The 27,374-nt window shown below is 42.3% G+C and overlaps 1 protein-coding gene across 1 annotated transcript; it reads right to left on the reverse strand.

The window, feature by feature from the left end:
• Positions 1-247: 247 nt before the first annotated feature.
• On the reverse strand, positions 248-27,287 carry LOC308465352 (uncharacterized protein; the record flags this gene model as incomplete). The annotated part of the gene is made up of 8 exons (XM_080985247.1): positions 27,039-27,287; positions 26,178-26,475; positions 24,705-25,520; positions 22,614-22,841; positions 4,155-4,400; positions 2,703-3,509; positions 769-996; positions 248-385 (listed from the first exon to the last, which is right to left on the reverse strand). Exons 1-8 carry the CDS (start codon positions 27,239-27,241, stop codon positions 248-250), a joined length of 2,964 nt encoding a protein of 987 aa, XP_080841373.1. The 5' UTR covers positions 27,242-27,287.
• Between the last annotated feature and the right edge of the window lie 87 nt (positions 27,288-27,374).

Raw genomic sequence — 27,374 nt, forward strand, 5'->3', positions numbered from 1 at the left:
CCTTCCTGAACTACCTTGAAGAATCCGGGCTGGCAACTTTCCACACACCTGGAAGTAGGCAGGGGCTAAGCATAAAGGGGCATCAAGGACAACGTGTTAAGGCTGATGTGTTAAGGATGATAACAATGTTTTGATTAATTATCTTGAGCCATATTTATACACTACTTTATTGCAGCAAAACCTCTCATGAGAATGTTTCCCTGTTTGATCCAAACCCTAGTTCCTTCTGCTTCCTTTCCCCTCTTGCTCAGCTCTGTTTCAGTTTCCCCTCTTGTACATGATAAAGTGTCATGATCACTGTATTAATCAGAGGTATGATTATTACTTTATTCATTTGAGATCCATAGTTAAATTTCCGAGAAGGGTTCAAGTTAGGAGTCCATCTCTTTTTGCAAACAAATTTATTGCACACTTTTCTGGAAGTTGTTCCATAGAACATGGATTTACAGGAGCATTTCAGGAAATATTGCCAGCACTGAGGCTGCTAAAAGCCACACTCTCTTACAGATTTTAAGTTTTTAGTGGTTTAAATATGAGAGGGGAAGGGGAAAACCAGTGGCCACATCATCTAGTTACTAAAAGACCCACCTTGAAATTACACTCCCATAGCACCTGATTCATGCATATACAGAGTTTCACAGGGACCCACAGTTAGATTTTCAAGGAATGCAGGAGGCATGTGAAGGCAGTGTGACACAAAACATGGTGGCATGATTTGAACTTATTGGATGGGAAATCTAATAAAATGAAACAAATTATTTCCCCCACCTTGATGAGCCATTTGGGGCACACAGTGGCATTCTGGTTGATGGTGCACTTTAGGTCTAGGGATTTCTGCCTATTGATGCTCCCAATGATCTCTCTAAGAAGGGACCGATTTGGAAACACCATCCAGTTCACAATGTCCAAGTCAGCTGCCAGTTCCCCGTTCTCATCCAAATACACTCCGTCCATTGAAGAATTGTAAAACTGGGCTTCTCCCAGGAAAGAGTGGAGCTAGAATGGCAGAGAAAAGGGCCGCATATAGAACAGGGGAAACAACACTGACTATTCAACTCTGCACATTTCATGCTTGGATCTGCTCTCATTTGGGATTGGCTAGAGTGTCAGGGACTGGTTGGGCAGTTTGGTGGGAAGCACCAGCCAGGGAACCCCCAGGGGAGGAAGGTTCAGAGCCAGGGCATTGGTGGTGGGAGACTGAGGAGAGCTCAGAGGAAGAAGATTGCAATGAGGGGCTGGATGCTGAAGGGGCAACAGGGTTTAGTGAGCAGGGAGAGTCAGTGACGGGGAGCACAGGAGAGGGGTCAAGAGGCTGCTGGAGAATCCAAGGACCTTTTGAGAATGATAAGGACAGAAATATCTAAATTGTACAAAAAATTATTTATGTATGCAACTACAGCAGCTAATCTCCTAAAAAAGGAAAGAAGCAGAAGTCCCTGCAAATGAAAAATGGATACAAAATCTAATGCAATATGCAGAAATGGTATAACTTACCGGAAGAATAAGAAACCATCATAACAAACTTTTTATAAAAGTATTTTGAAATGGTTTATTGAATATTTACAGATAAATTTCAAACATCTAAAAACATTGGCAGGATTATTGTAACATCCTGCAGTTTCATAAGAATATATATTTAAAGTAGATAATTAAAAGAGGAAATTGAATGGATTTGGATATGTAGAAGATATTAAAAAATAAATTTAAGGAACCATAGAAGGAGGGGGAAGGAAGTCCGTTTTTGAAAAGTAAAAATGACTGTAAAACTTATGAAATGTATAAATTAGAAAAGTATAAATAAAACTATAAAAAAGAAGAGAAGACCATTTGGGAAATGTTGTTTTCTGGAATAACTAATCAAATGTATACATTTTAAAAGTACAAATAAAAACTTTTAAAAAGATAAAAGACCGAATGGAAAGTGTTGCTGAGTTGTATGCCGGTTTTCTTGAATAAATAGTTGACAATTGACTGCCTCTTTGTTCTGAGCTGCATGTGACTCCAGTCCGGCAACAAAAGATGTACAATGAAGGTGCCAGACAAACCTTCCTGGAGACAGCATTCTCCAAACGGGGAGCCACTGCAGAAAAGGCGCAGTCTCGTGTTGCCACCCTCCAGACTTCTCATGATGGCAACAAACAAAGAAAGGCCTCAGATGATGATTGCAGCTATTATCTGCTCTGAATAAAAATATTCAAGATAAAAAATATTCAAGATACTCTATATGAAATGGAAAATTTAGTTCAAAGCATATTAATGGGATCGGAATAGAAATACGTCAGAAATATGACAAGTGTCCATATACAGTGGACTCTCGGATTGCGAACGTGACCAGTGCGGGATGCATGTTTGCAACCTGCAGCGGGGCGTCAGCGCACACGCGGGTTGTGATTCAGCGCTTCTGCGCATTCGCAACACCCAAAACCCAGAAGTAACTCGGGTCTAACCTGAAAAAACGCAACCTGAAGCGTCTGTAACCCGGAGTATGACTGTGTATCAGACTCTATTGTAATGAGAAGATGAGTCACTCAGACACTTAATACAGGCTCCATCAATACGCACAATCTTTGGACAAAGGATAGAGCTTCTCACCTTCCCACCGCATTCCCCAAGTTCTCAAGCAATCTGCAAGGCAACCGTTCAGGAATTGTACAATTGATTGCCATGTTTGGCTGAGATGTCCGAGACGGGAAATGAAATACCTGCCATGGTTGTAGCCTTTGAACTTCCAGACTGTCCTTCAACCTCCACTTTGATCTAGACAAATACATAGCATTTAAGGAACGGGCCACAGCTTGGACAGTGTTGTAAATCCTGTAGCTGTTTAGAGATAAGAGTCTTTCCAGGTGGTCTTGGGGCAGCATCTCCAGTTCCTCCCTTTCTCTGCATCTTGTCCAGCTTTTCACTGACAATGTATTCTGTGAATAGGAACAATTAAAAGCTTCCTCCCAAAACTGCTTGATTGCGAAGAAAAAGGCATAAAAATCATCATATTTTGTCCATTTATTTGCACCAATAGAGAAAGAAAGAATACTGTGAAAGTGCTGGAAGTCTAAAAGACTGTCGATGAAATCTACACTCAAATCCCACATAGATGTTGTGATCAAGACTTTCCCTGCAGTGGGTTTGACCAGCTGGTCAAATATTATTTTTCCAAGTCGTATTCCCAGCAAGAAATAAGTAGTTTCTACATAATAAAAAAATACATGGACTTGTCCCCACTTTTCTAATGGAGGAACATTGACTGTCACATGGTTTGTATAAATTTGTGGGATGCTTAGTGAGATGGCAACGCAAATGCCACTCTCTAATAGCACAGGTGTCAATTTCTTCATGAACTTCTCTCCATTGTCGGTGTCTGGAGCAATGAGACCAATGAACGTCCATCTGAAGTGATGGAGCAGCTTGACAATCACTGGGTAAACGGCGTCTTCTTTGGGGACCGTCCGATAGAAAAAGGGGAACTGCCTCTTGTCATTCAGAACATGGGAGCCAAAAGCATAGCTGACCTGGCAAAAAAAGAAGGACTGTTGGTTTGCAATGTTTGGGATCAAAGACGAAATAGTTCTTACCCCCAATAACATATATTTTCTTTATAAAGACACGTTGCTTTTTTTGCCCAGACTTTCCTTGGCACATAAGATTGCATCCCATCTTTATCTTTATGAAGTCCTTCAGTTCCTGTTTTCATCTTTTAAAATAAGCTTTTATCCTTCTATTTTACTGGTATTCTACTGTACATTTCAACAATTTTCTTACTGCTTTATGTGGTGCACTACTAAAACGTTTTTAAATTATTGAGTGGGTTATGAAAGTTTTCAATTAATAAACAAAATTTCACAGTTTCACTCAGGAAAATCTTTTCGACTTTATCCCATTTTTAGTGGCATGGCCACTAGTAAGAGGGAAGTTCCCTTCCTTCCCGTTTTATATGCACAGGTATACAAATACACACAGGAATCAGCATTTGACACGAAACGAAAGGGAGGAAGTACAGGTAGTATCAAAAAGAGAACAGCAATTCATCTGACCATTCCTTATCTCCTTTCTTCAATTCCTTGACATCCTATGTCTTCCTCAATCTGAGTTGATACTACCCAACACTTTCATGGCTGAGAACCACAGTCAGATGATCCCACCATCTCCAGTCCTACCTGTGGCATTTTATAGATGCCCAACATGCTTGAAATCTGGATGGAGTTTTGAGAGTCAGAGTCAGCCCCTTCAAGAACAGCAATCAAGTTATTTTGTCCTCCGCAGTTGTAGTTTGGAACATTTGCCTGTCTAGAAGAGACCAGGTCTACCAAAGCTTCATACGTCACCCTTCCATGAAAAAAGTTCTCATAGATATTGTAGCCCAGAGTGATGTTGGGCAAGAGCCTGGGATTCTGGTTGATATGCTGAATGGCAAAGAAGAAGGACAGGGGCAGCCAGTACTTTGTTCCTGTTTTCCTGAAATAATGTACATATCACAGCCTATCCTCCAGCATTCAGTGAATATATCACTTCCAACTCTTGCTTTTTTTGACAAGCTTCTAAGGATAATCTAAAGTCCTGGATTCTATTTCTAGAATTTAATCATACTAACACTCATCCAAGTTCAGATGTCTGACAGCCAATCCTCACTTAATGATGCCTGATTGTTGGGAAAGCCTGGTTCAGTCAATACTCATTATTCTATGGAAAACAAAACTAAAATAGAGTGGATTTTTCATGATGGAATTAGACGGGCACAGACTTTCAAAGAATAATAGGAGATAAAAGGTTTTTAGAGGCTCATTAAATAACACAGAACATCTATTTCCCCCCTCTCTCACACTCTCCTCCCTTCCCCTCGGGTCCCTTTCAAGCCTGTTATTTTTATAAGTAATTTTATTGCTTTGTTTTTAAAAAAGAATGCAAACATTAAAAAAGAAGGAAAATAAAGAATTAAAAATATAGACCCCAAAGCACCACAACCTGGCAGGACCAAAGTACACAGATACACTACAGCTCCAAAAGGATGATAAGTAAAAATCAATATTACACGGAGCAGCAGTAACCCCATTCCCCTAAATTGACTTACCTACTAAAGCTGGTAGAGGGAGGCTCATTGAAGTGCCACGGATTTAATACAGCAGCTGTGGCAGAGAAGACTCCACTAATGAGGTGGTTTCCTGGCCTGTAATAATTGAATGGCTCAATCCAGTCTCTCTCCAAGGTCAAGGGGCATTTTGCCTTCGCTCCACAGTCTGCATGAGGCAGGAAGAGCAGGAGAAGCAGTACCATTCTGTGCCTGCTTGCAACACCTTCCTTTCTTGTGACTGCTCCCCTGAACTAGAAAATATTTAGATAATGGTGATGGAATGCAACCAAGACTTCACACCTAGAAGGGATAGAAGTCAGCCTTGCACCCATGTATTGCAATCGCCTGTCCTAAATCTGAACCCAAATCGTCAGTGGTACAGAAGGCCTTTATGCACCAATTCGTCCCTGCTCTGATGATAGATCTTAATTACCTTACGTTGTTGACAGTTCAGATATCTCCCTGAGTGGACTCAAAGGTGATCTTTGGACAAAATCTCTAAAGCTTTGTTGAGAAGAAGATGAAAGGAAAACCCCTCTATGATTTTGATGATTTTGATAATTATAAAGGGAACAAGCATGGCCTCTGAAATGTCCTGAACTCTTTACGTGGCTTCATGCGCAGGTGCAGGCTGAAGAAAAACATGTTTGCATAAACTCTGTTTATCCTACACTTGGATTCTGGGAGGAAACAAAGAAGTTGGAGCACCCCAACTTAGAGGAACTAGACAAGCATGTCCAATTTCACCCTTGCTTTTTCATAATTGCCTGTGTTATGAGACAACATCAGGAGATCTATGGAGTAGGCCATAATTCAGTTAAATATAAATTGATTTCATATGCAGATGATATTCTTCTGATGATTTCTAAACCTCATTTTACAATTTCCATGTTTGTGCAGATGATAGATGTCTTCACAATACTCTATTAACTGGTACAAATTGTGTTTGGTGCCTACAGGTGAAAATTTACTTACCCGTTCATTTAAGGACTATCAGTTCCACATTTGTTCCAAATCTATAAAATATTTAAGTATGGTAATACCATGAGATTTAACTCTCACTTTGTAAAATGTAACACACAAACACACACACACACACACACACACACACATATATATATATATATATATATATATACACACACAGAGAGAGAGAGAGAGAGAGAGAGATATGTTCAGACGTTATTAGCTGGGAGTCATTAAGTCTTACACTTTGGGCAAGAACATACATTATGTATCATAAACAGCTGATAAAGTCACATTCCCATATATCTTTATAGGTTATCAAATAGTTAAAGGTTCTTAAGGATTTTTCCAGTTGTTGTGGTATTTTATATAATTTTGTAGCTATTGAGCCCAATTCAGCATACTTGGATCAGAGCCCAAGTTCTTAGAGGAGGACTCCCTCCCTCCAATTTCTGCCATGGTGAATGGTGAGATCTGCAGGATAGTTCAGTCGATTAGCATAGCATGTTGCAGCACCACAGATATGGAAATTCATTTATCAATCTTCCATATAACACACCATGGAAAATAGAGAAGGTGAATGGTTAATTTACTTGATTGCTTTAACAAACTGATAGCTATGACAAAATTTCTGTACTACCTGATTGTAATAAATCCTCTTATGATTCTGCTTCCATGGTTGTAAACTCTCGAAAGCACATACTTCTACTCTTCTGCCCTGTAAAATGTTGCACCAATAAAGACCACAGCTGAATAGGAGGTGGCTAACCATTTTTTAAACTAACAACCACAGAAACCCATGTTGAACCTTCAGTGGGTATAGCCCAAGTATCAAAGTAGAAGAAGATGTATGGAAACCACTGTGATTTTAATAATTACAAAGGAAACAAACAGCAACTCTACAACATCCTCAAGAATTTATGGATATTCATGTGCAGGGGTCGTAGTTGGGAGAAAAACATGTTTGTGAAAACTCCCAGATCTAGCTCCCAACTCTGAGATGCCAGACCCTCCTCACTTCAACTGCTAGTCACTTTGGGGCAGGACAGGCCTAACTGCCTCACACTTGACATTTTCTTGGAAGGAGGGCTGCCCTCTCACAGGGAAGCAGGAACCAAAATTCATTGCAATTCAGTAGGTCTTCTGAGCAGACAAGACAATGCTCCCATAACTTCACTTCCTTATTCTCACTCAGCTGAGCAGCTCTCCTCCGTGTAAATGCCTCCCGAGAAGCAGCTCCTCACAGGCTTGGAGGAGGAGGAGAGAGAGGGGTGTGGCTGGTTAAAGGAACCCCCTTCCGGAGTGCTGAATTAATTTTGAATTCAAAGCATGTCTGAAAGTGAAGCATGACATGGGGAATGTCACACTCCAAGTCTGTGCTCTGGAAGGGAATGTGGAAACCAACACAAACAACTTTTTAAAAAAATAATTATTTGATTTTACAAGTAAAAAATTATCACATTACATAACCATATGAAGAGATTTCTCTGAATCTTGAGATTTCCCCTCATCCCCCCCATGGGTCCTATTGCCAACATTTACAACTGCATATTATTGCATAACATTTTGTATCCTTCCATATTATCCATAGTGTTTGTTACATTACAAGTGTGATTAAAATCCTGCTCCTACACAAACAACAAGGAAGCAATATCTCTTCTCCAGCACAATATTTGCCTGTTTACTGCATTTCTATATTACTACTCTGTCAAGGCAAACATTATTAAAATACTAAAATAAATTATTGACAGAAGAAATAATAGGGCATTTCCAATGGCTATAATCTATACAGTGGTACCTCGGGTTACATATGCTTCAGGTTACTGCCTCCGCTAGCCCAGAAATAGTACCTCAGGTTAAAAACTTTGCTTCAGGATGAGAACAGAAATCACGCAGTGGCAGCGTGGGGGCAGCAGTGGGAGGTTAAGAACGGACTTCCAGAACAAATTAAGTCCTTAACCTGAGGTAACACTGTACTTATATTTGCCCCCAATTTCTAGGCACACGTCTGACCTTTAAAGCAGAATGAGGCCTGCATTGAATGGCTGCAGAAATATCTAGTCACCTTCTGAGATTTATGGTTGAGTGGATTGCACTGAATTGTGTATTGTGACCTGTCTACCCCACCATCAGATACCTCCCAACACTCCCCAAAATGGTTTTGAGTCTTAAACTTCCATATGGGTCCTGAAAAGGGTACAGAGAAAAAATCATTTTCCTCAGAATCATGGATGATGGGGAGGTTACAACACACCCTAAAGCAATATATTCATCAATGGCACCCCTCAGGTTTCCAGGGCCCCATAGATGACTTGGCAGACATGAAACCTCTTGTTTAGGACTAAGTCAATAGGCTGGGCTCATAGTTGCATGACACTCCAAAAATATTTAGCTTCACTGGGCCTTTAAATCAAAAGGCAATTCAGGGCCCACATGTATGGTTAAGAGGAAGCCCAAACCCATTACTTCAGACAAGTTATGATGAGTCACTTAAATGCAGCACAACCCACCAAGACTAACCTTTTTGTTAAATGGGCTCTTGAACCAAAATGAGGGTGCAGGGAGTGCATAAATGATCAGTGAAAATCAAAACCCATTCTTTGTGTTCAGGATTAATGCAATGGTCACACAGAATGGTCACAACCAGCACTAAAAACAGGGTGATTGGGCCCCTACATGGAAAGGGAAGTAGAAGGGGCCACACAGAAGGCCAGGGAAACTCTGAACTTTATGATCAAGAACAATGAGAGGTATCACACAACCTACCCTAAATACAATCTTCACATTCATTGGGCTGTTGAACAAAAATAGGAGTTATGGGGTCTCATTTAATGTTGGGAGGAACAATAATGTTGGGGGGAACAATAATCCATTACTTAGGACTGCAGGAGAATTGTAGAATCATAGAATTATAGAACTGGAAGGTACCCCAAGGGGCATCTAGTCCAACCCCCTTCAATGAAGGAATCTTAGCTAAAGCATCCATCACAGACGGCCACCCAACCTCTGCTTATAAACACCCAAGGAAGGAGAGTCCACAACCTCCTGAGGGAGACCGTTCCAGTTGCTTAGAGTGGCCACAATCTGATCCCTCCCCCCAAATGTTTGTTGTGTGACTCTGACATATTCAATTGCCTGAAGACAGGAGTGCCTGGCGTGCTCTGGTCCATGGGGTCACGAAGAGTCGGACATGACTAAACGACTAAACAACAACAACAATAGCTGAACATGATCCAGAGTTTGGGCAGGGCTTCCAGTGAAAATGAAGACAGGAACCAGTTACTTCTCATTTGTGGTGTAGGGTGTGTATTCTATACTTCTTAGCAGCTGAAACTGTTTGGGGCAATTTGGAAGAAAGATCTTATGGGAAAAGCCATGACTACTGTGTCACAGAACCTGGAAGTTGGGCTTGTAGGAGAGAAAACTTAGATAAGGGCTCAAGGGGAATCAGAAGGAGAATAGAGAAAAGTCCTTGAAACAATAGACTTTGTTATTGCCTCAACAGCGAAGAAAGATTTGCTGATGCACTAACAAAAGTTGGCTCACCCAGAAACAGCTGAAAAGGTATATTAAAAACTCAATGGATGGACTTTTTGGTGCTGTTACAATCTCATGATTAATCCGAGCCCTGAGGATTGGACAAGAAAAGTGGTCCATGGCACAGGGTATATTTTCTGCAAGAAATATTTCAGGCACAGTGTAATAAATTACCTCACTTTAGCCTTGATTCTGATGTTTGGCTGATTTGTCTCAATCCCTGGTGATTTGGCAAGAACAAGAATAATTATAAGGGGGAGATGCATCACCTGAGTCTCTGTGTGGCTCAAGGTACAGGTGCAGACCTGGAGGAAAATACGAGAACAAGAATGAACAGAAATGGCTCCCTGGTCTTTACATGGGTTGGCTTGGGGGGGTCAAAGGTCAGCTTGACCTTTAAATGACAACATACTCTTTTAATGTTCCATTAATACCAGCAAAGTAGTGTGAACTTTGTTTTCCACATAATTATCAGAATCATAGTGATTTATTCTCCCCAGAACTCAAGCGATATTTTTCGTAATTGTCCATACATCTGAATAAATAGCAGCACAGTGTCATTCATTGCACTGTGCTGGGGCCCTGGGGAGAGAAATCTGGTGCACAGAAGATCCTGCGTCAGAGAGATATTGAGTCAAGATTTAGAGCAGCTGAAGTAGTTAGTAGTTTACTTCAAACTAAAGAACTTTAACCCCCGAAAAATACATGCCCTCCAAAATAACAGCAAAAACACTTGCAACTAACACCCCAGTTGCAACACCAACACCCATGTCCTGAATGTTCACCCTCCCTTCCCTACAAGCTCAGTTACTCAATGGATCTGGTTCTGCTAACCATAGAATAGATGTAAGATCTTTTCAGTTGCTGTCTCTTCTGTATTGGCAAAAACTATCACTGTGATGCTGGCCTTCGTGGCCATAAAGCCAGGAAACACAATCAAGAGATGACTGGGGAAGAGTCTAGCCAACTTCATTGTCATTTCCTGTTCTCTTGTCCAAGTTGTCATCTGCATCATCTGGCTGGGAATCTCTTCCCCATTCCCAGAGTCTGACATGACCTCCCAGGCTGGAGAGATCACCTTGCAATACAATGTAGGGTCTATTGCCATGTTTTATGGCTCCCTCGGCTACATGGGCTTCCTGGCCTCCATCTGCTTCACAGTGGCTTTCTTAGCTAGGAAGCTGCCTGGGGCCTTCAGTGAGGCCAAGCTGCTCTCCTTCAGCATGCTGGTCTTCTGCAGTGTTTGGGTTTCCTTTGTACCCACCTACCTGAGCACCAAGGGGAAGTACATGGTAGCCGTGCAGATCTTCTCTATCTTGGCCTCCAGTGCTGGGCTTCTGGGCTGCATCTTCTTTCCCAAGTGCTACATAATTGTAGTCAGGCCTGATCTGAATACATGGGAGGATCTAATGACCAAATCAAAGGATAGTGTATGATCTTGTGCTATGCAACTGATTTGTTGATTAATATCTAGTGTCTGACAACAAAAGCTGATTCTTAATTACTCATTTTTGACAACTGTCATCCAGCACATACATACTTGCAAATGTAGCTTCTTAAATTTAAAACTTTCTTCCTGTCAAATAAATCATGAATGTTGAAATGGAAGTCATAATAGATTTGCAGTGGCCATAGGTCCTTTGGGCATAAGCTTGTACATCGCTTCATCACAGGCTTATCCCGCTATATTATTGACCAACCGTGCTAGTCTTTATGCTGCTCATATTTACCTGGGGGTCACAAATAACCAGTCAAACTTATTTGTCTATTCAAATTATTGGTAGTCAGACATTTTCCTCTTCTTCTGAAATGCCTTTCTTTTGTGCTGCATAAATTATTTGATCTACAGCAAGCCTGTTAAAACAGATGTGCTTTGCTCTTCTCGCTAGCAATAGTTGTTATTTGAAAATAGAACCATTTTCTCTGCATTTGTAGCTTCAATTTTTTTCCTGACACACCACATTGTTATCCTTTTCTGTTTGTGCCTTTTGCTGTGTATTTGCCCACTATCAGATATTCTTTTCTCTGCCCTGAAACACCTTGGAGCACATCAGAATTGTTAGGAAATTATTAGGATTACTTTCATTGTTGATAATATTTCTGTGTTGCCCCTCTTCAAAAGGATCCCCGTCTCCTTCCTTGTCATGTTGCAGCTTGGAATGTAACTGATTGTTCTGTGATGAATATTTCATACATGAATTTCTACGATAAAATTTAGATTATTTTCCTACATCTGAGGTGATCCTTATCCCAAGACACCTTACTGTGTTGCTTGATTTACTGGTATTTTCTTGTCTTGTCCTAATTAAAATCCAGCCATTATAACTCAATTTTACATATAACCCATTAATCTTTCTGGATCATTCCTGGATCAGCACTACATTTATAAAAGCTTTACAAGAGCAAATAAGGGGTGAGATGAAGGTACTCTGCACATGCTCATGGGCACTCTCAGTTGGTATTGCTTTCTGTGCCTGTGGTACAGTCCTGACTCAAATGGAGCTAGTCAGTCAGAAGACTCAAACCCAGCCATTTTTCAGGGTTTCAGAGGGCATTAACACCCCAACTCTGCTATGTGAACTAATTGGCCTTGCTGAATACATCATGGAACCTGAGTTAAAATCATGCACTCAGTTTGTGATCCTCATAATGATGGGAGAGTGTCTCTTCAGAACTTCTTAGGCTTGCCTATCAATCTCTCATTGACCCTAGGAGATGTTCTGACCACCATTTATCACCAAATAATTATCCATGCTGGCAGATGAGCTAGCAATGGACTCTTTCCAGTTTGCCATGCTCCACTGGGAGTCCAAATGAGCATCTCTTTTGATCCCCTTGCAGGAGGGTGTCCAGGATAGTGTGACCTTGTCCCCACCCTCCACAATCTAGGTCTCCCCACCACTTGTTATCTATAGATTAAATGTGTCTCTGTGTGTTTATTTTAGCAGTTCTCCCCTACCTCTTATGTGCCAGAGGGACAACTGGAGCTGATCTAGGGTGGATTTCCTTCCACTATGACAAGTTCTGCCATGTCTAAAGAAGTCAGGAGACAGAGCTTCAGCTACAGAGAATCTAAGACATCACAGATGAAGCGGGGAGAATCCTTCCACTCATCATGGTAGTGGAAAAAGAGCAGCAGCAGAAACTCCAGCCAGAGTCAAATAGGAACGCATGCTGGATATGGTTTGCATTCGCCCCCCAAAGGAGCTGACAGTGGCTTTGAGACTAGAGAGGCTGCACTTCCCATATTGTTACCTCTGCTCAAAGAAGTTTTAGAATATATAGCAAAGCCTGCAAAATAGATGCAAAGCAAATGGGATGAGTGGGTGTACCATGAGCAGTTATCTCAAGTCCCTATCAAAGGGCATTGGGCTCTCTGGAAGAAATGATCTTCCTGTTCTCCATTACTTCCTTCGTCTAACTATCATTGCCGTGATATTTCCCAACAGAAATGAAGAAGAAGAAGAAAATCAGCACTCTTTCTCGCCAGCTCAAAAGCAACTAAGTCCTGAGATACCGTGAAGAGCAACAGATTTATCAGGGCACAATTATCTCAGTATTTTTAACTTAATGTTTGTGAAGGAAAATACAGATATTAATTGTACAATGAAGAACAATTCATATCTCAAAGTTCAACATGCTTTAAATGGCATTTTACAATAAGGAATAAGGAATGTTTATCCCCCCCCCTCCTAAGAACCCTCCCATTGTGGTGTGTGGGGGTGTGTGTGGGTGTGTGTGTGTGTGTGTGTGTGTGTAAATAATGTTTCTGTGCCCTCTGTTAACTGTTCCTGGGGGAGGGGGGGATTCACTACTTAATTACACTTTTCTCTTCTATTTGTTTTAGCAGTCCCAATCAATGTTCCTATTAAATCAATATATTGAAATGCAGGAAGTGCCAAAGAACCTGAATTTTAAGAGAAAGACATTCAGCTTTCCAAGTTAAAATAGCACAATTAAAAATAAAATGTAAACATTTAGACACTTCTTAAAGGTTTGAAAAGTAACCATCAGAAAAGGAGCCATAAACATGCTTTTAAATCTAAAAAGCTACATTTGCAAGGCCAATATGTTTTTTTCAACATTACTGTGCTGGACAACAGTTGTCGAAAATGAGTTATTTAAGAACCAACTTTTGTTGTCAGATGCTCTTTTGTGTTCAGATCAGGTCTGAGTACAATTATGTAGCACTTGGGAATGAAGATGCAGCCCAGAAGCCCAGCACTGGAGGCCAAGATAGAGAAGATCTGCACGGACACCATGTATTTCCCCTTTGTGCTCAGGTAGGAGGGCACAAATGAGACCCAAACGCTGCAGAAGACTAGCATGCTGAAGGTGATCAGCTTGGCTTCATTGAAGGCCCCAGGCAGCTTCCTGGCCAGGAAAGCCACTGTGAAACAGATGGAGGCCAGGAAGCCCATGTAGACGAGGGCAGCATAAAACATGGCAATAGACCCTTCATTGCATTGCAGGATGATCTCTCTGGGCTGGGAGCTCATGTCAGACTCTGGGAAGGGTGGAGAGATTCCCAGCCAGAAGATGCAGATGGCAACTTGGACACTGGAACAGGAAATGACAATGGAGTTGGCCAGACTCTTCCCCAGCCATCTCCTCATCGTGTTTCCTGGTTTTGTGGCCAGAAAGGCCAGCACCACAGTGATGGTTTTGGCCAACACAGAAGAGATGGCAAGTGAGAAGATGGTGCTGAAGGCCATTTGTCGGAGAAGACAGGTCACTTTCCTTGGCCTTCCAATAAAGAGGAAGGAGGACAAAATGGAAAGCAGGAGGGAGATGAGGAGGATATAGGAGAGGTTCCGGTTGTTGGCTTTGACTATGGGAGTTTCTCGGAATATAATGAATATTCCTAACACAACACACGTGGTTAAGGATAAGAATAGGGCAAAGGAAGCTAGGAAAATCCCCAAAGCTTCTTCATAATCCAGGAAGGTGATGATCTTGTAGAAACATTGATCTCTGTCCTTGTTTGGATGCTGATCTTCTGGACACCTGTTGCAATGCTCTGCATCTGGAATAAACACAAAGAATATCAACTTTACTGTAATGCTTTTCATTAACAAAAAGTAATACCAAAGTGGTCTCCACTAAAAGGAAACTTAACTATATTCAATAAAAATCACTGCATATAAATAGGGAGAGTATTTATTGGTATTAATGATATTACGAGACAGGAAAACCTGAGGCAATGGGGGCCGCTAGGGGCGCATTGGAAGATGGCCGACAATTCCATCTCTCTGTCTCACACGGGGTAATTAAGAGGCTTATATGGGAGTATGCCGCCTCCCTTGTTACCCCTGGGAGTGGGGTAATACTGCCTCGCCTGCTGTTGCCATAAATCACCCCCGAGTTTGAAAGGGGGTGAAGGCACTAGGCGCACAGCACCCGTGTGGCATGGCTCTCCCGGACGCTGTCTCTGATCTCACAAACTGGTTGCAGGAGCTCAAAATAAACAATCAGAGAGAAGCAAATGCACATATTTCAAGTGAAGAATGGGAGTTAAGACTGCTAATTGAGGTGACCTCTGTGAAGTAGAGCGACGGGTTGGATTCAACAGGAAAATATTCATGAAGAAGATACATCAAAGTGTCGGTATGTCGGAACGGGACTGGAAGGGAGGGAAAACTTTTCTTTTTTTCTCTATGTGAAAGCTATCAAAAGATTTGATAAAGCTATCAAAAGATTGATGTTCGAGGAGGAGGAAGCTATGGCTCGTTATCATACTGGATTCCTGGCAGAACCTCCTCAGAAGAGTGAGAAAGGGAGTGACAGACCTGCAAAGATTAACGAGTAGATGGTAAGACTGTTTGTTTTTGGAAGTGATGAAGTGCGCCAGCCGTCTGAATGTGACTCTTGGACAAATGGAAAAACCCACACAGGATTATAAAAATATCTGTTTTCAACTCACTTGTGGAGATTTTCAGAGGTCACAAAGAGAAAGGAATAATATACGAAAACAACAAGAAGAGATTTGGAAAACAACAAAAAAGGATTGGATAGAACTGTGAACTGTTACCATAAAGCACCAATGCTGCAGCAAGCAAAGGCTCTAGCAGCTCAGCCAGCTGCTTGTGGCTGGAAAGCCAGACAGGATGTTTGTGACTGTTGCCATGGGAACAAAGGGGCAGTCCATTCTGTACTGAGCACCGGATGTTAGCTCAGTGTGTGTGTGTCATATGACCCGTACTGGATGTACTTGGGAGGAGTTTTCTTCTTGCTGTTGTTGAGTGCAGACATGATTCTCTGTACTGATGTAAGAGGCAGAAATAAATGATGTAAATAGTTTTCTGTCTGCTTCTTTCCCCTCCCTGGGGACACCAAAGGGGAGAGAGGAAGAACGGTGTGTTCCTCTCATACATCTGAGAAGAATCGCCGGACCTCGCCTGCTTATCAGCAGAGGTTGGGAGACGCGGGGAGGTCGACAGGAATATCTGCCGGTGCCTGCTTGTGGCACATTCCTCTGACCCAGGCAGAATTCCAACAGTGGCAGCCTTCGGATGGTTGCGATCCATCGACCTCTGAATGAGAGGCTGGTGGATTGTCCTCCTCTGCTCCAAGGAGGAAGAGAAGCGTCTGAAAGCAGCCAGAGGCTCCACAGACAGCTGGTGGAAAGAAGAGGTGTTTTCCAAGCAACGGAGCTCAAGGTATGCTGCATTTCGGGCTAAAAGTGTGAACGCAGGAAGATTAATTCCCTGGTTCACGGAGCTGCGTTTCAAAGAAAACAAAAGCTCCGGAGGAAGAGGCCTGCAGCTTGAAGGCTGAAGCCTGCATTCCACAAATTTTTGTGGTAGATAAGACGTCCCATTGAAATGCATTGTTGCTAGGTAACGGTCCTGGAAAGTTACTGGCAAAGGGGCTGGACTCTGAGTGTGAGCCTGGGAAAGCGAAACAAAACCAGAGAATGTTTTGGCTGCAAGGTTTACGAGCTCTTGGAAGGGACTTTTCAATAGCAGCCTGAGTTTAGCTGCCAGGTGCAAAAAGCATAAACAACTTGCAGTTTTGCCTGCGTGAGAAAGAAAAAAACGACTGTTGGATTTTACAGCTTGTTTGGAGGTGAGGGAGGCTTGGCTTCAAGATGGATGCCAAGAAAGGGGGAGGTTTGCCTTGCCCACCTCCCCTGACCAATGACAATTATTCATCTTGGTCTGTAAAGATGAAGGCCCTGCTGCAGAATCAGAGGCTTTTTGATGTAATTGAAAACCCCATCCCTGCAGCACCAACCAGAGGTTGGGAGTCACAGAATGTAAGGGCCAGGACTGCTATAATTCTGTGTGTCTCAGATGATCAGTTGGTGCATGTTCAGCATTTAGAAAATGCGAAAGAGGTATGGGACACGCTGCGTACAACGCATCAGAGAGATGCTGGTTCTTCAGCGTTGCTGTATTTTGAGAAATTGACCAATCTGAGACTTGCGCCTGATGGAGATGTTCAAGCGCACCTGACAGAAATGAAGTTTCTGCGTCAACAGATGGTGGAACGCAATTTTCGTCTTCAGGAGGAAGTGTTTTGCTTCATGATGATAAACAGCCTTAGCCGCACCTACAAGGTTGTTGCCAGTCAGCTTGGTTCCCTACCGGCCGCGCAGCTGACCGCGGAGAGAGTTTGTGCTGTGGTCCTGAATGAACACGACAGACTTGCTGCACTGGAAGAAAAAGACAGGGGGAGGGAAGAACAGAGTTCTAATTCCCCCACTGCTGATGCTACTGGAGAGCATGGTGTAGCATTGAGTGCTGTCCGATGCTACAATTGTGGACAGACTGGGCATCTACAGCGAAACTGTAAGAAGCCGCGCCAGTCAAGAGGAGCAAAGAGCAGCTCTACGAAGCCTCAGGCGTCAGGCAAAAGCCGTACCAAGTGCCAGGTGAAACCTGCAAAGGCTATGATGGCGAAAGGAACCACGCCAGATGTTGGGAACGCATTCATAATCGACACGGGCTGTACAAAACATTTGTGCCCGCACAGAGGACTGTTTTCAACGTTGAAGAAGCAAAGCTTCACTGTGAAACAGGCCAACGGTCAGGAGTTGGAAGCGACTGGAATTGGGACTGTGTATCTTGAGAGTCTGAACTTGACTATAAGTGATGTTTACCTGGTTCCAGAACTGAGATTTAATCTGCTGAGCGTGTCGCAGATTGCAAAGAAAGGACTGAAACTGTCCTATGATGCTAAAAGCTGCAAGATCTACAAAGATGGAGAACTGTTTCTTACTGCCAAAGAGAAAGATGGACTGTATTTGTTGACTTTTGATCAAAGTGATTACATGAAATGTAATTCTTCTGTTTCTAACGAAATCTCTCTTACAGGTGTGACCAGTCTGAGCACCAGGAAGGTGACTAAGACCAAGAAGGTCGACAGAGCATTTCAGCGGGTGTATGCTGATGTGATTGGTCCTCTAGAACCATCTAGAGGCGGTGCACGATTTTACCTTTTGTGTGTGGATTGTTTCACTAATTATTCTTGGGTTTATATGATGGAGAAACCGCAAGAAACTTTAGAAAAGTTTCAGGAGTTTTGTGACAAGGTTAAAAATATGCATGATGCTAACATTGATTGTCTTTTCACAGATGAGAAGCAAATTTTTCTGTTACAGAAGTTTCAGAAGTTCCTGGATGGAAAAGGGATAGACCACAAAGTGGCAGTTTCGCAAGAAGCGTGGAACAGGGGGGTCTGTGTAAAAGTGAACAAAGAATTGCAAAAGGGGATGAATGCGCAATTGCTGAGTTCACATTTGCCACATGAATATTGGGCCGAATCGCTAGCGTCCTATCTTCATGTGTGGTTGAGAAAGGTCTCAACAGAGTTGGGATGTTCTCCTTTTGAGAAGCTGTTCAAAAGAAAACCTTCTGTTGCCTATTTTAAGGTTTTCGGGTCTCATGTGAGAACAGAAGCTCCAGGTGGAGTAAAGAATGCCAGAGGCATTTTTGTGGGTTATGAAAAAGGTCTCTACAGAGTAATTTTGTCTGAATCTGGTCAGGTGATTCTCACAAAGTTCCTAGAGAGTGCTCCAAAGCAAGAGCGGATAGTACAGACATTTCCCACAGGAAACGATTCAGATGATGATGATGATGATGAGTTTGATCTTATTGAGTTCAGTAGTACTGATGATGACAGCGATAGCTCAGACAGCTCAGTTGTCACAGTCATTGAGAGGAAATCTCACATAATGACTAGACCCTCAGAAGAGGAGGATGAACCATTGATTAAGCTTAGTACTGGTTCTCCAGAGAGTTCAGAGGCTGAACCAGAAAGCACAGAAGAGCAGCAACTTTTACGTAGGTCTGAGAGAGCAACGAAGGGTGTACCACCCAAGAGGTATTCAAAGGAGTTTGCTAACCTTGCATATGTTGCTATTGTAAACGACCAAGGACAGATTGAAGCTGTGTCTGAGTCAGAGACAAAGGCACAACAGAGAGGTGTTAACCAAGGTAATGCGAAGTCACACAACCAGAGAGGTACATTGGTTAAACCAGTGGCGGGTAGTTCCAAGGGTGGAACTGAAACAACAGGGGAATGTTATAAATATAACAACTGTTTGTTTTCTTCTCTGGATGACGCTTTGCTCGCAGCACACATTGATACTTTAGGGGGAGTATGTTACCATAAAGCACCAATGCTGCAGCAAGCAAAGGCTCTAGCAGCTCAGCCAGCTGCTTGTGGCTGGAAAGCCAGACAGGATGTTTGTGACTGTTGCCATGGGAACAAAGGGGCAGTCCATTCTGTACTGAGCACCGGATGTTAGCTCAGTGTGTGTGTGTCATATGACCCGTACTGGATGTACTTGGGAGGAGTTTTCTTCTTGCTGTTGTTGAGTGCAGACATGATTCTCTGTACTGATGTAAGAGGCAGAAATAAATGATGTAAATAGTTTTCTGTCTGCTTCTTTCCCCTCCCTGGGGACACCAAAGGGGAGAGAGGAAGAACGGTGTGTTCCTCTCATACATCTGAGAAGAATCGCCGGACCTCGCCTGCTTATCAGCAGAGGTTGGGAGACGCGGGGAGGTCGACAGGAATATCTGCCGGTGCCTGCTTGTGGCACATTCCTCTGACCCAGGCAGAATTCCAACATGAACATCATTTGGACAGAATTGTGGATATTAAAGCAGCAGCAGCAATAAGATGATCGGATCCTTTTCGGAACTTGAAATATGGGTACCTCCAACAAAAATTTAAAATTTGGCTCTGTAATTTGGAATTAATGTGATTTGATTTGATTGGTCTGTTAATAATTTATTTTATTTTTAAAAAAGGAAAACCTGAGGCAACTGGTATGTCTTCAATTGGTGGTAAAAAACAATGGGGAGAGGATTCCATATACTAAGGAAATCACAACGCAGGAGGCCCTCACTAATATTTCTGATAGGAATAAAAGAATTCTAAGCCATGGTGACCCCTTTCCTGAAAAAGTGTCAATGTTAGGATAAGGGTCTTGAGGTCAAAAGCTTCTAATATGACAGACAAAAGGCACCTTGTTGGACACAACTGTATGAAACATCTGTGCCTGATAACCATCCCAGAGTTCATGGTGCCTCTTGTGCCAAGTTTGACCAATCGTCAAATTACTGTCAATTTCCCACATCTCAGGATTTTCTTCCACTCTGTGTAGGGTTCTAATTGTCATTCAATGTGTCAATACAGCATATATGAACACCCAGTGGGGAAAATGCCCAGTTGCGTTGTAGCAGTGCATCAGTCCTAGAACTCCCCTTTAATAGACTCTGGACACCAGAAAGGTCCTTTGTCCTCTTCCCCAAGAGCAGGTCTTTCTGCTGGTGTCACCCACCTTCCTGAGTGACCATTGTTCCTTCCGCACAGGGAACGCAGTCATAGCAGCAGAGCAGCATTCCTTCCTGAACTACCTTGAAGAATCCAGGCTGGCAACTTTCCACACACCTGGAAGTAGGCAGGGGCTAAGCATAAAGGGGCATCAAGGACAACGTGTTAAGGCTGATGATTTAAGAATGATAACAATGTATTACTTGATTAATTATCTTTAACAAAACTTATTAACTGCTTGATTGCAGCAAAACCTCTAACAATAATGTTTCCCTGTTAAATCAAAACCCAAGATTCTTCCTCTTCCCTTCTCCTGCTGCTCAGTTGTGTTTCAGTTTGGTTTGTTAAATCCTCAAAGCATAGACCTCCCCTCTTGGACTTGATACAGTGTCATGATTGCTATATAAATCAGAGGTAGCTAAACTGTTTTCATTTGAGGGCCATAGTTACCCAAGCGGAACCTTCTGTTGGTTTGGCCAAAGAGTGGGCTTGATTGAGAACCACAACTCTCAAGTCCTCAGCCCAATATGTTTTACCATCAGCCATTTTCCAGTACTCTAAATTATTTTTATATTTCATTGTATGATTCAGTTTTATAAAACATATTTGCACAAACATATTTATCAAAAGGGAGGTGTCTCAAAACCTTTTAGCATCACAGTATAACTGCAGCAGACATACAGTACAGTAAAACTATTTCCAGAAAATAATGCTTGTTTTGTTTGTTTTTTTAAAAAAAGTGGTCCTAGGTGCCATGTAGAATTTGGGGGAGGGGGTCCAGATATTAGCCACCCTTCATATAAATAAATGATAAACTGGTGAAGCAGTTCCTCTCACCACAACCTGTTTTTGAACTGGAGCTGGGAGAGTATTTTCTAACAATATTTGTTTCATTCGCCAAATTGGTTGGGAGAGGAACTAACTGCAAAAGTTGAGGGATGGTTAAATTTCCTTGAAGGGTTCAAGTTAGGAGGCCATCTCTTCTAGCAAACAAACCTATTGCACACTTTTCTGGAAATTGCTGCATAGAACATGGATTTACAGGAGCATTTCAGGAAATCTTGCTAGCACTGATTGTCAGCAAAGCTCAGATGCTGACAGGAGAGAGAGAACAGTTAGCAGCAGAAGGCAGGGAGGAGGGGTGGGGAGCAGCTGTAATCTGAGCTCTGAACAAAGGGGAGGGAATAAACAGGGCCAGAGAGACAGGCAGCTGTGTGAGAGCTCCAATAGTGAGCCAGATGTTGGAATGCAGGAAACATTCTCTCCCAAATCTCGTAGGATCTCAAAAGTGGCAGAGACGTGTGAAAGATACCAGAAGAGAAGTTGGGGACTTCCGTGCTGGGGAAGGGGGAGGAGCTCAGTCTGGGCATCTTCTGGTGAGGACGATGAGTAGAGGAGCTCCATCCTAGTTTGTTGTTTTAGCAATGAATCTGAAATAATTAACAGCCAGAGTCGTCTCGCGTTTGTGGGAGAGACCAAGATGCTACTAAAAGCCACACTCTCCTACAGATTTTATATGGTTTAAATGTGACAAGGGAAGGGGAAAACCATTGGCCACCTCTTCTACTTACTAAAATAAGCAACTGCCTAGAAATCAACCCCCCCCCCAAAAAAAACAGCTGAATCCTGCATATACACAGTTTCACAGGGACCTACTCTTAAATCTTCAAGAAATGCAGAAGGCACCTGAAGGTAGCCGCACACAGAGCATGGTGACAGTCAGGAGTTCCCAGCTTGATAACACAGTAAGCGTAGGTAATTCAAATTGAAGATTTATTACAAAAACAAACAGATAGCTCTGGATGGCTCTAGCACAGCCACCACCATTATCACTCAAGATGAGCCTTCTGAAGACTCCTTCGGGTGTCTACAGAATATATTGAACCGATGCCTCTTACATCTCTTGTTTTGCTTCCTGTCTAGCAGTCTTCCCATTCACCAACTCCTTGGACTTATTGGGTCAGCTCCAGCCTCTTCCTTTTCTGAGAGAATATCTCTGTGTCTGTTCACGCCTATTTGAGCTTTCTGAGAGCTTTGGCTGAGTTCCAGCCCGCTCTCAGCCGTTCCCCTGGCAACCTTCATTCCAAGGGGTGGGGAAGTCTCCTCTGACTGCTGTTCAGTCTGTGTCAGATCTGACCATCTCTGTTCTGCAGCTGGCTGTAAAGTTCCACAAGGAGCTGGCTCATTCCGGACAGTGACATGACTAGAGCTTATGGGATGGGAAATCCAATAAAATGAAACAAATTATTTCTCCCACCTGGTTGTGCCATTTGGGGCACACAGTGGCATTCTGGTCGATGTTGCACTTCAGGGCCAGGGATCTCTGTCTCTTGATGCTCCCAATCCTCTCTCTAAGGAGGGACTTATTGGGAAACACCACCCAGTTCACAATGTCCAAGTCAGCTGCCAGTTCCCCGTTCTCATCCAAATACACTCTGTCCATTGAAGAATTGTAAAATTGGGCATCTCCCAGGAAAGAGTGGAGCTAGAAAGGCAGAGAAAAGTGAATAGGGGAAATATATAGAATAGGGGGGAAAACACTGACTATTCAACTCTGCACATTTCATGCTTGGATCTGCTCTCATTTGGGATTGCCTACAGAGTGCCAGGGACTGGTTGGGACTGGTTGGGACTGGTTGGGCAGTCTGAAGAATTGTGGGAAGCACCAGCCAGAGAACTTCCAAGGGAACCCCCAGGAGAGGAGCCTCAGAGCCAGAGGATTGGTGGTGGGACATTGAGGAGAGCTCAAAGGAAGAAGACTGCACTAGGGGGCTGGATGCTGAAGGGGGCAACAGGGTTTAGTGAACAGGGAGAATCGGTGATGGGGAGCAGTTCAGACTCTGAGGCTGAAGCAGGGGAGAAGGGTGAAGAGGCTGCTGGAGAACCCAAAGACCATTTGGGAATGACAGGGACAGAGGTATCTAAATTGTACAGAAATTTATTTATGCATGCAACAACAGCAGCTACTCTCCTTAAAAAGGAAAGAAGCAGAAGGAAGAATGGATACAAAATCTAATGGAATATGCAGAAATGGCAAAAGTTCCCAGAAGAATAAGAAATCATGATAACAAACTTTTTAAAAATGGTTTATTGAATATTTGCAGATAAATCACAAACATCTAAAACCATTGGCAGGATTATTGTAATAACCTGCGGTTTTATAAGAATATATATTTAAAGTAGATAATTAAATGAGCAAATTAAATGAATTTGGATATGCCGAAGATATAAGAAAGCAAGTTTAAAGAACCACAGAAAGAGGGGGATGGAAGTCAAACGTTGAAATGTTAAAATGATTGTAAAACTAATGAAATGTATAAATAAAAACTTTTAAAAAGATAAAAGACTGAATGGGAAGTGTTGCTGAGTTATATGCTGGTTTTCTTGAATAAATAGTTAACAACTGACTGTCTCTGTGTTCTGAGCTGCATGTGACTCCAGTCTGGCACCAAAAGATCTCCCTGGAGACAGCATTCTCCAAATGGGGAGCCACTGCAGAAAAGGCACATTCTCATGTTGCCACCCTCCAGGCTCCTCCTGAGGAAGGGACATGAAGAAGGCCTCAAATGATGATTGCAGCTGTTATCTGCTCTCAATAAAAAAAATTCAAGATATTGTATATAAAATGGAAAATTTAGTTGAATGCATATTAATGGGATCAGAATATACTGTGGTACCTTGGTTTACAACCATACTCTGTTCTGGAGGTCTGGTTGTAAACCAAAACAGGTTGTAGCCCAAGGCGCGCTTTCACCAATGGGCCCCCCCCCCCAAATGTGTTGTAATCCAAAAAAAGGGACATGCACTTCCGGGTTTGACGTGGTTGTAATCCAAAAAGGTTGTAATCCAAAGTGGTTGCAAACCAAGGTACCACTGTAAATACACCAAAAATATGACAGATGTACACATATATTAAACTCTTAGCATAATGAGAAGATGAGTCACTCAGACACTTAATACAGCCTCCAGCAACATACACAATCCTTTGGAGAAAGGGTAGAGCTTAGTGGAGCTCAGAAGATGCCAAAGTTACACCCTAAACAGGAGGGAGTCAGTGCAATGCCATCTTCCCTGCCCAAGAGAATTCTTATGGAGGAGGTGGGGGTCGAATGGGCCACTTCAAGGCAAAGAAGAGGTTAGGCTAGTGGTGGGAACTGTTCCCAGAGAGACTATCACCGGAGAGGAGATAAAAAGGATTCAATTCATAGCACTTCACAAAGGGGTTTGCAAAATCTCACCTCCCCCCTACATCCCCCAAGTTCTCAGACAATCTCCAAGGCAACCATTCTGGAATTGTACAATTGATTGTGATGTTTGGCTGAGATGTCATTGATGGGAAAAGAAATACCTGCCATGGCTGTAGCCTTTGAACTTGCAGACTGTCCTTCAACCTCCACTTAGATCTAGAGGAATATGCAGCATTTAAGGAATGGGCCACAACTTGGACACTGTTGTAAATCCTGTAGCTGTTTAGAGATAAGAGTCTTTCCAGATATTCTTGGGGCAGCATCTCCAGTTCCTCTCTTTCTCTGCATCTTGTCCAGCTTTTCACTGACAATGTATGCTCTGTATAGGAACAAGTAAAAGCTTCCTCCCAAAACTGCTTAATTGCAAAGAAAAAGGCATCAATATCATCATATTTGGCCCATTTATTCAGCCCAATAGAAAAAGAAAGAATACTGTGGAAATGCTGGAAATCTAAACCACTGTTGATTAACTCAATTAAGTCTACACTCAAATTCCACATCGATGTTGTGATCAAGACTTTCCCCACAGTGGGTTTGACCAGCTTGTCAAATATCATTTCAGCAACTTGCATTCCCTTCCAGAAGTAAGTAGATTCTACGTAATATAAGAATACTTGGACTTGTCGCCACTTTTCTGATGGAGGAACTTTGGACCTCATACGGTATGTATTATGTTGTGGAAAGCTTAATGAGATAGCAACACAAATGCCACTCTCTACCAACATAGGTGTCAATGTCTTCATGAACGTCTCTCCATTTTCAGTGTCTGGAGCAATGAGACCAATGAACGTCCATCTGAAGTGATGGAGCAGCTTGACAATCGGTGGGTAAATGGCCTCTTCTTTGGGGACCGTCCAATAGAAAAAGGGGAACTGCCTCTTGTCATTCAGAACATGGGAGCCAAAAGCATAGCTGACCTGGCAAGAAAAGAAGGACTGTTGGCTTGCATTGTTTGAGATCAAAGACAAAATAATTCATACACCAAATAACATATATTTGCTTTGTAAAAACACGTGTGTTGTTGGTTTTTTACCCAGACCTTTCTTGTCATATAAGACTGGATTCCCTTTTTATTTTTATGAATCCCCACAGTTCCTGTTTTCATTTTTTAAAATACGCCTTTATCCTTTTATTTTAATGCTTTATACTGTTGATTTGTTTCAACAATTTTGTTACTGTTTTAGGTTGTGCACTACTAAAAGTTATTTTAAATAATTGAGTGGGTTATGAATGTTTTCAATTAATAAACAAATTTCACAGTTTCACTCAGAGGAAACTTCCCCGCTTTATCCAATTTTTAGTGGCATGGCCACTAGTACGACGGAAGTTCCCTTCCTTCTCATTTTATATGCACAGGCATACAAACACACAAACACAGGAATCAGCATTTGACACAAACGAAAGGGAGGAAGGACTGTTAATATCCAAAAGAGCACAGCTATTCATCTGGCCATTCCTTATCTCCTTTCTTCAGTGCCTTGACATCCAATGTCTTCCTCATTCTGAGCTGACAATGTGCCAAATTTTCATGCCTGAGAAGCTCAGCCAGATAATCCCTCCATCTCCATTCTTACCTGTGGCATTTTATAGATGCTCAACATGCCTGAAATCTGGATGGAGTTCTCAGAGTCAGAGTCAGTTCCTTCAAGAACAGCAATCAAGTTATTCTGTCCTCCGCAGTTGTAGTTTGGAACATTCGCCTGTCTAGAAGAGACCAGGTCTACCAAAGCTTCATACGTTATCCTTCCATGAAAAAAGGTCTCATAGATATTGTAGCCCAGAGTGATGTTGGGAAAGAGCCTGGGATCCTGGTTGATCTCTTGAATGGCAAAGAAGAAAGACAGGGGCAGCCAGTACCTTGTTCCTCCTTTGCTGAAAAAAATGTAAATATCACATCATACCCTCCAGCATTCGATGACAAGCTTCTAAGGATAATATAAAATCCTGGATTCAATTTCTAGAATTTAATCACCCTAACACTGATCCAAATTCGGATGTTTGATAGCAAATTCCCAATTAATGATGCATGAGTGTTGGGAAAGCCTTGTTCAGTCAATACTCATTATCCCTTGGAAAACAAAACTAAAGCAGAATGAATGTCTCATGATGGAATTAGACATGCATAGACTTTCAAATAATAATAGGAGTTAAAAGGTTTTTAAAGACTCATTAAATGACACAGAGCATCTATTGCTCTCTCTCCTCTGCCCTCCCCCAAGCCGGTTATATTTATAATTAATTTTATTGATTTGTTTTTAAAAAAAGAAGTGCAAACATTAAAAAAGAAAGAAAATGAAGAATTAAAAATTTAAATCCAAAAGCATCACAGCTTGGAAGGCCCAAAGTACACAGATACACCAAGCTCCAAAATGGTGATAAGTAAAAATCAATATTGAATGGAGCAGCAGTAACCCCATCCCCATAAAATGACTTACTGGTTAAAGCTGGTAGAGGGAGACTCAGTGAAGTGCTGTAGATTAAATATAGCAAATCTAGCAGAGATGACTCCACTAATGAGGTGGTCTCCTGGCCTGTAATAAATGAATGGCTCTATCCAATCTCTCTCCAAAGTCAAGGGGCATTTTGCCTTCGCTCCACAGTCTGCATGAGGCAGGAAGAGCAGGAGAAGCAGTACCATTCTGTGCCTGCTTGCAACACCTTCCTTTCCTGTGACTGCTCCTCTGAACTAGAAGATAATTAGATAATGTGGATGGGATGCAACCAAGACTTCACACCTAGAAGGGATAGACGTCAGCCTTGCACCCTTGTAT

The sequence above is a fragment of the Podarcis pityusensis genome (assembly GCF_964106645.2).
Source record: "Podarcis pityusensis genome assembly, chromosome: 2".
NCBI lineage: Eukaryota > Metazoa > Chordata > Lepidosauria > Squamata > Lacertidae > Podarcis > Podarcis pityusensis.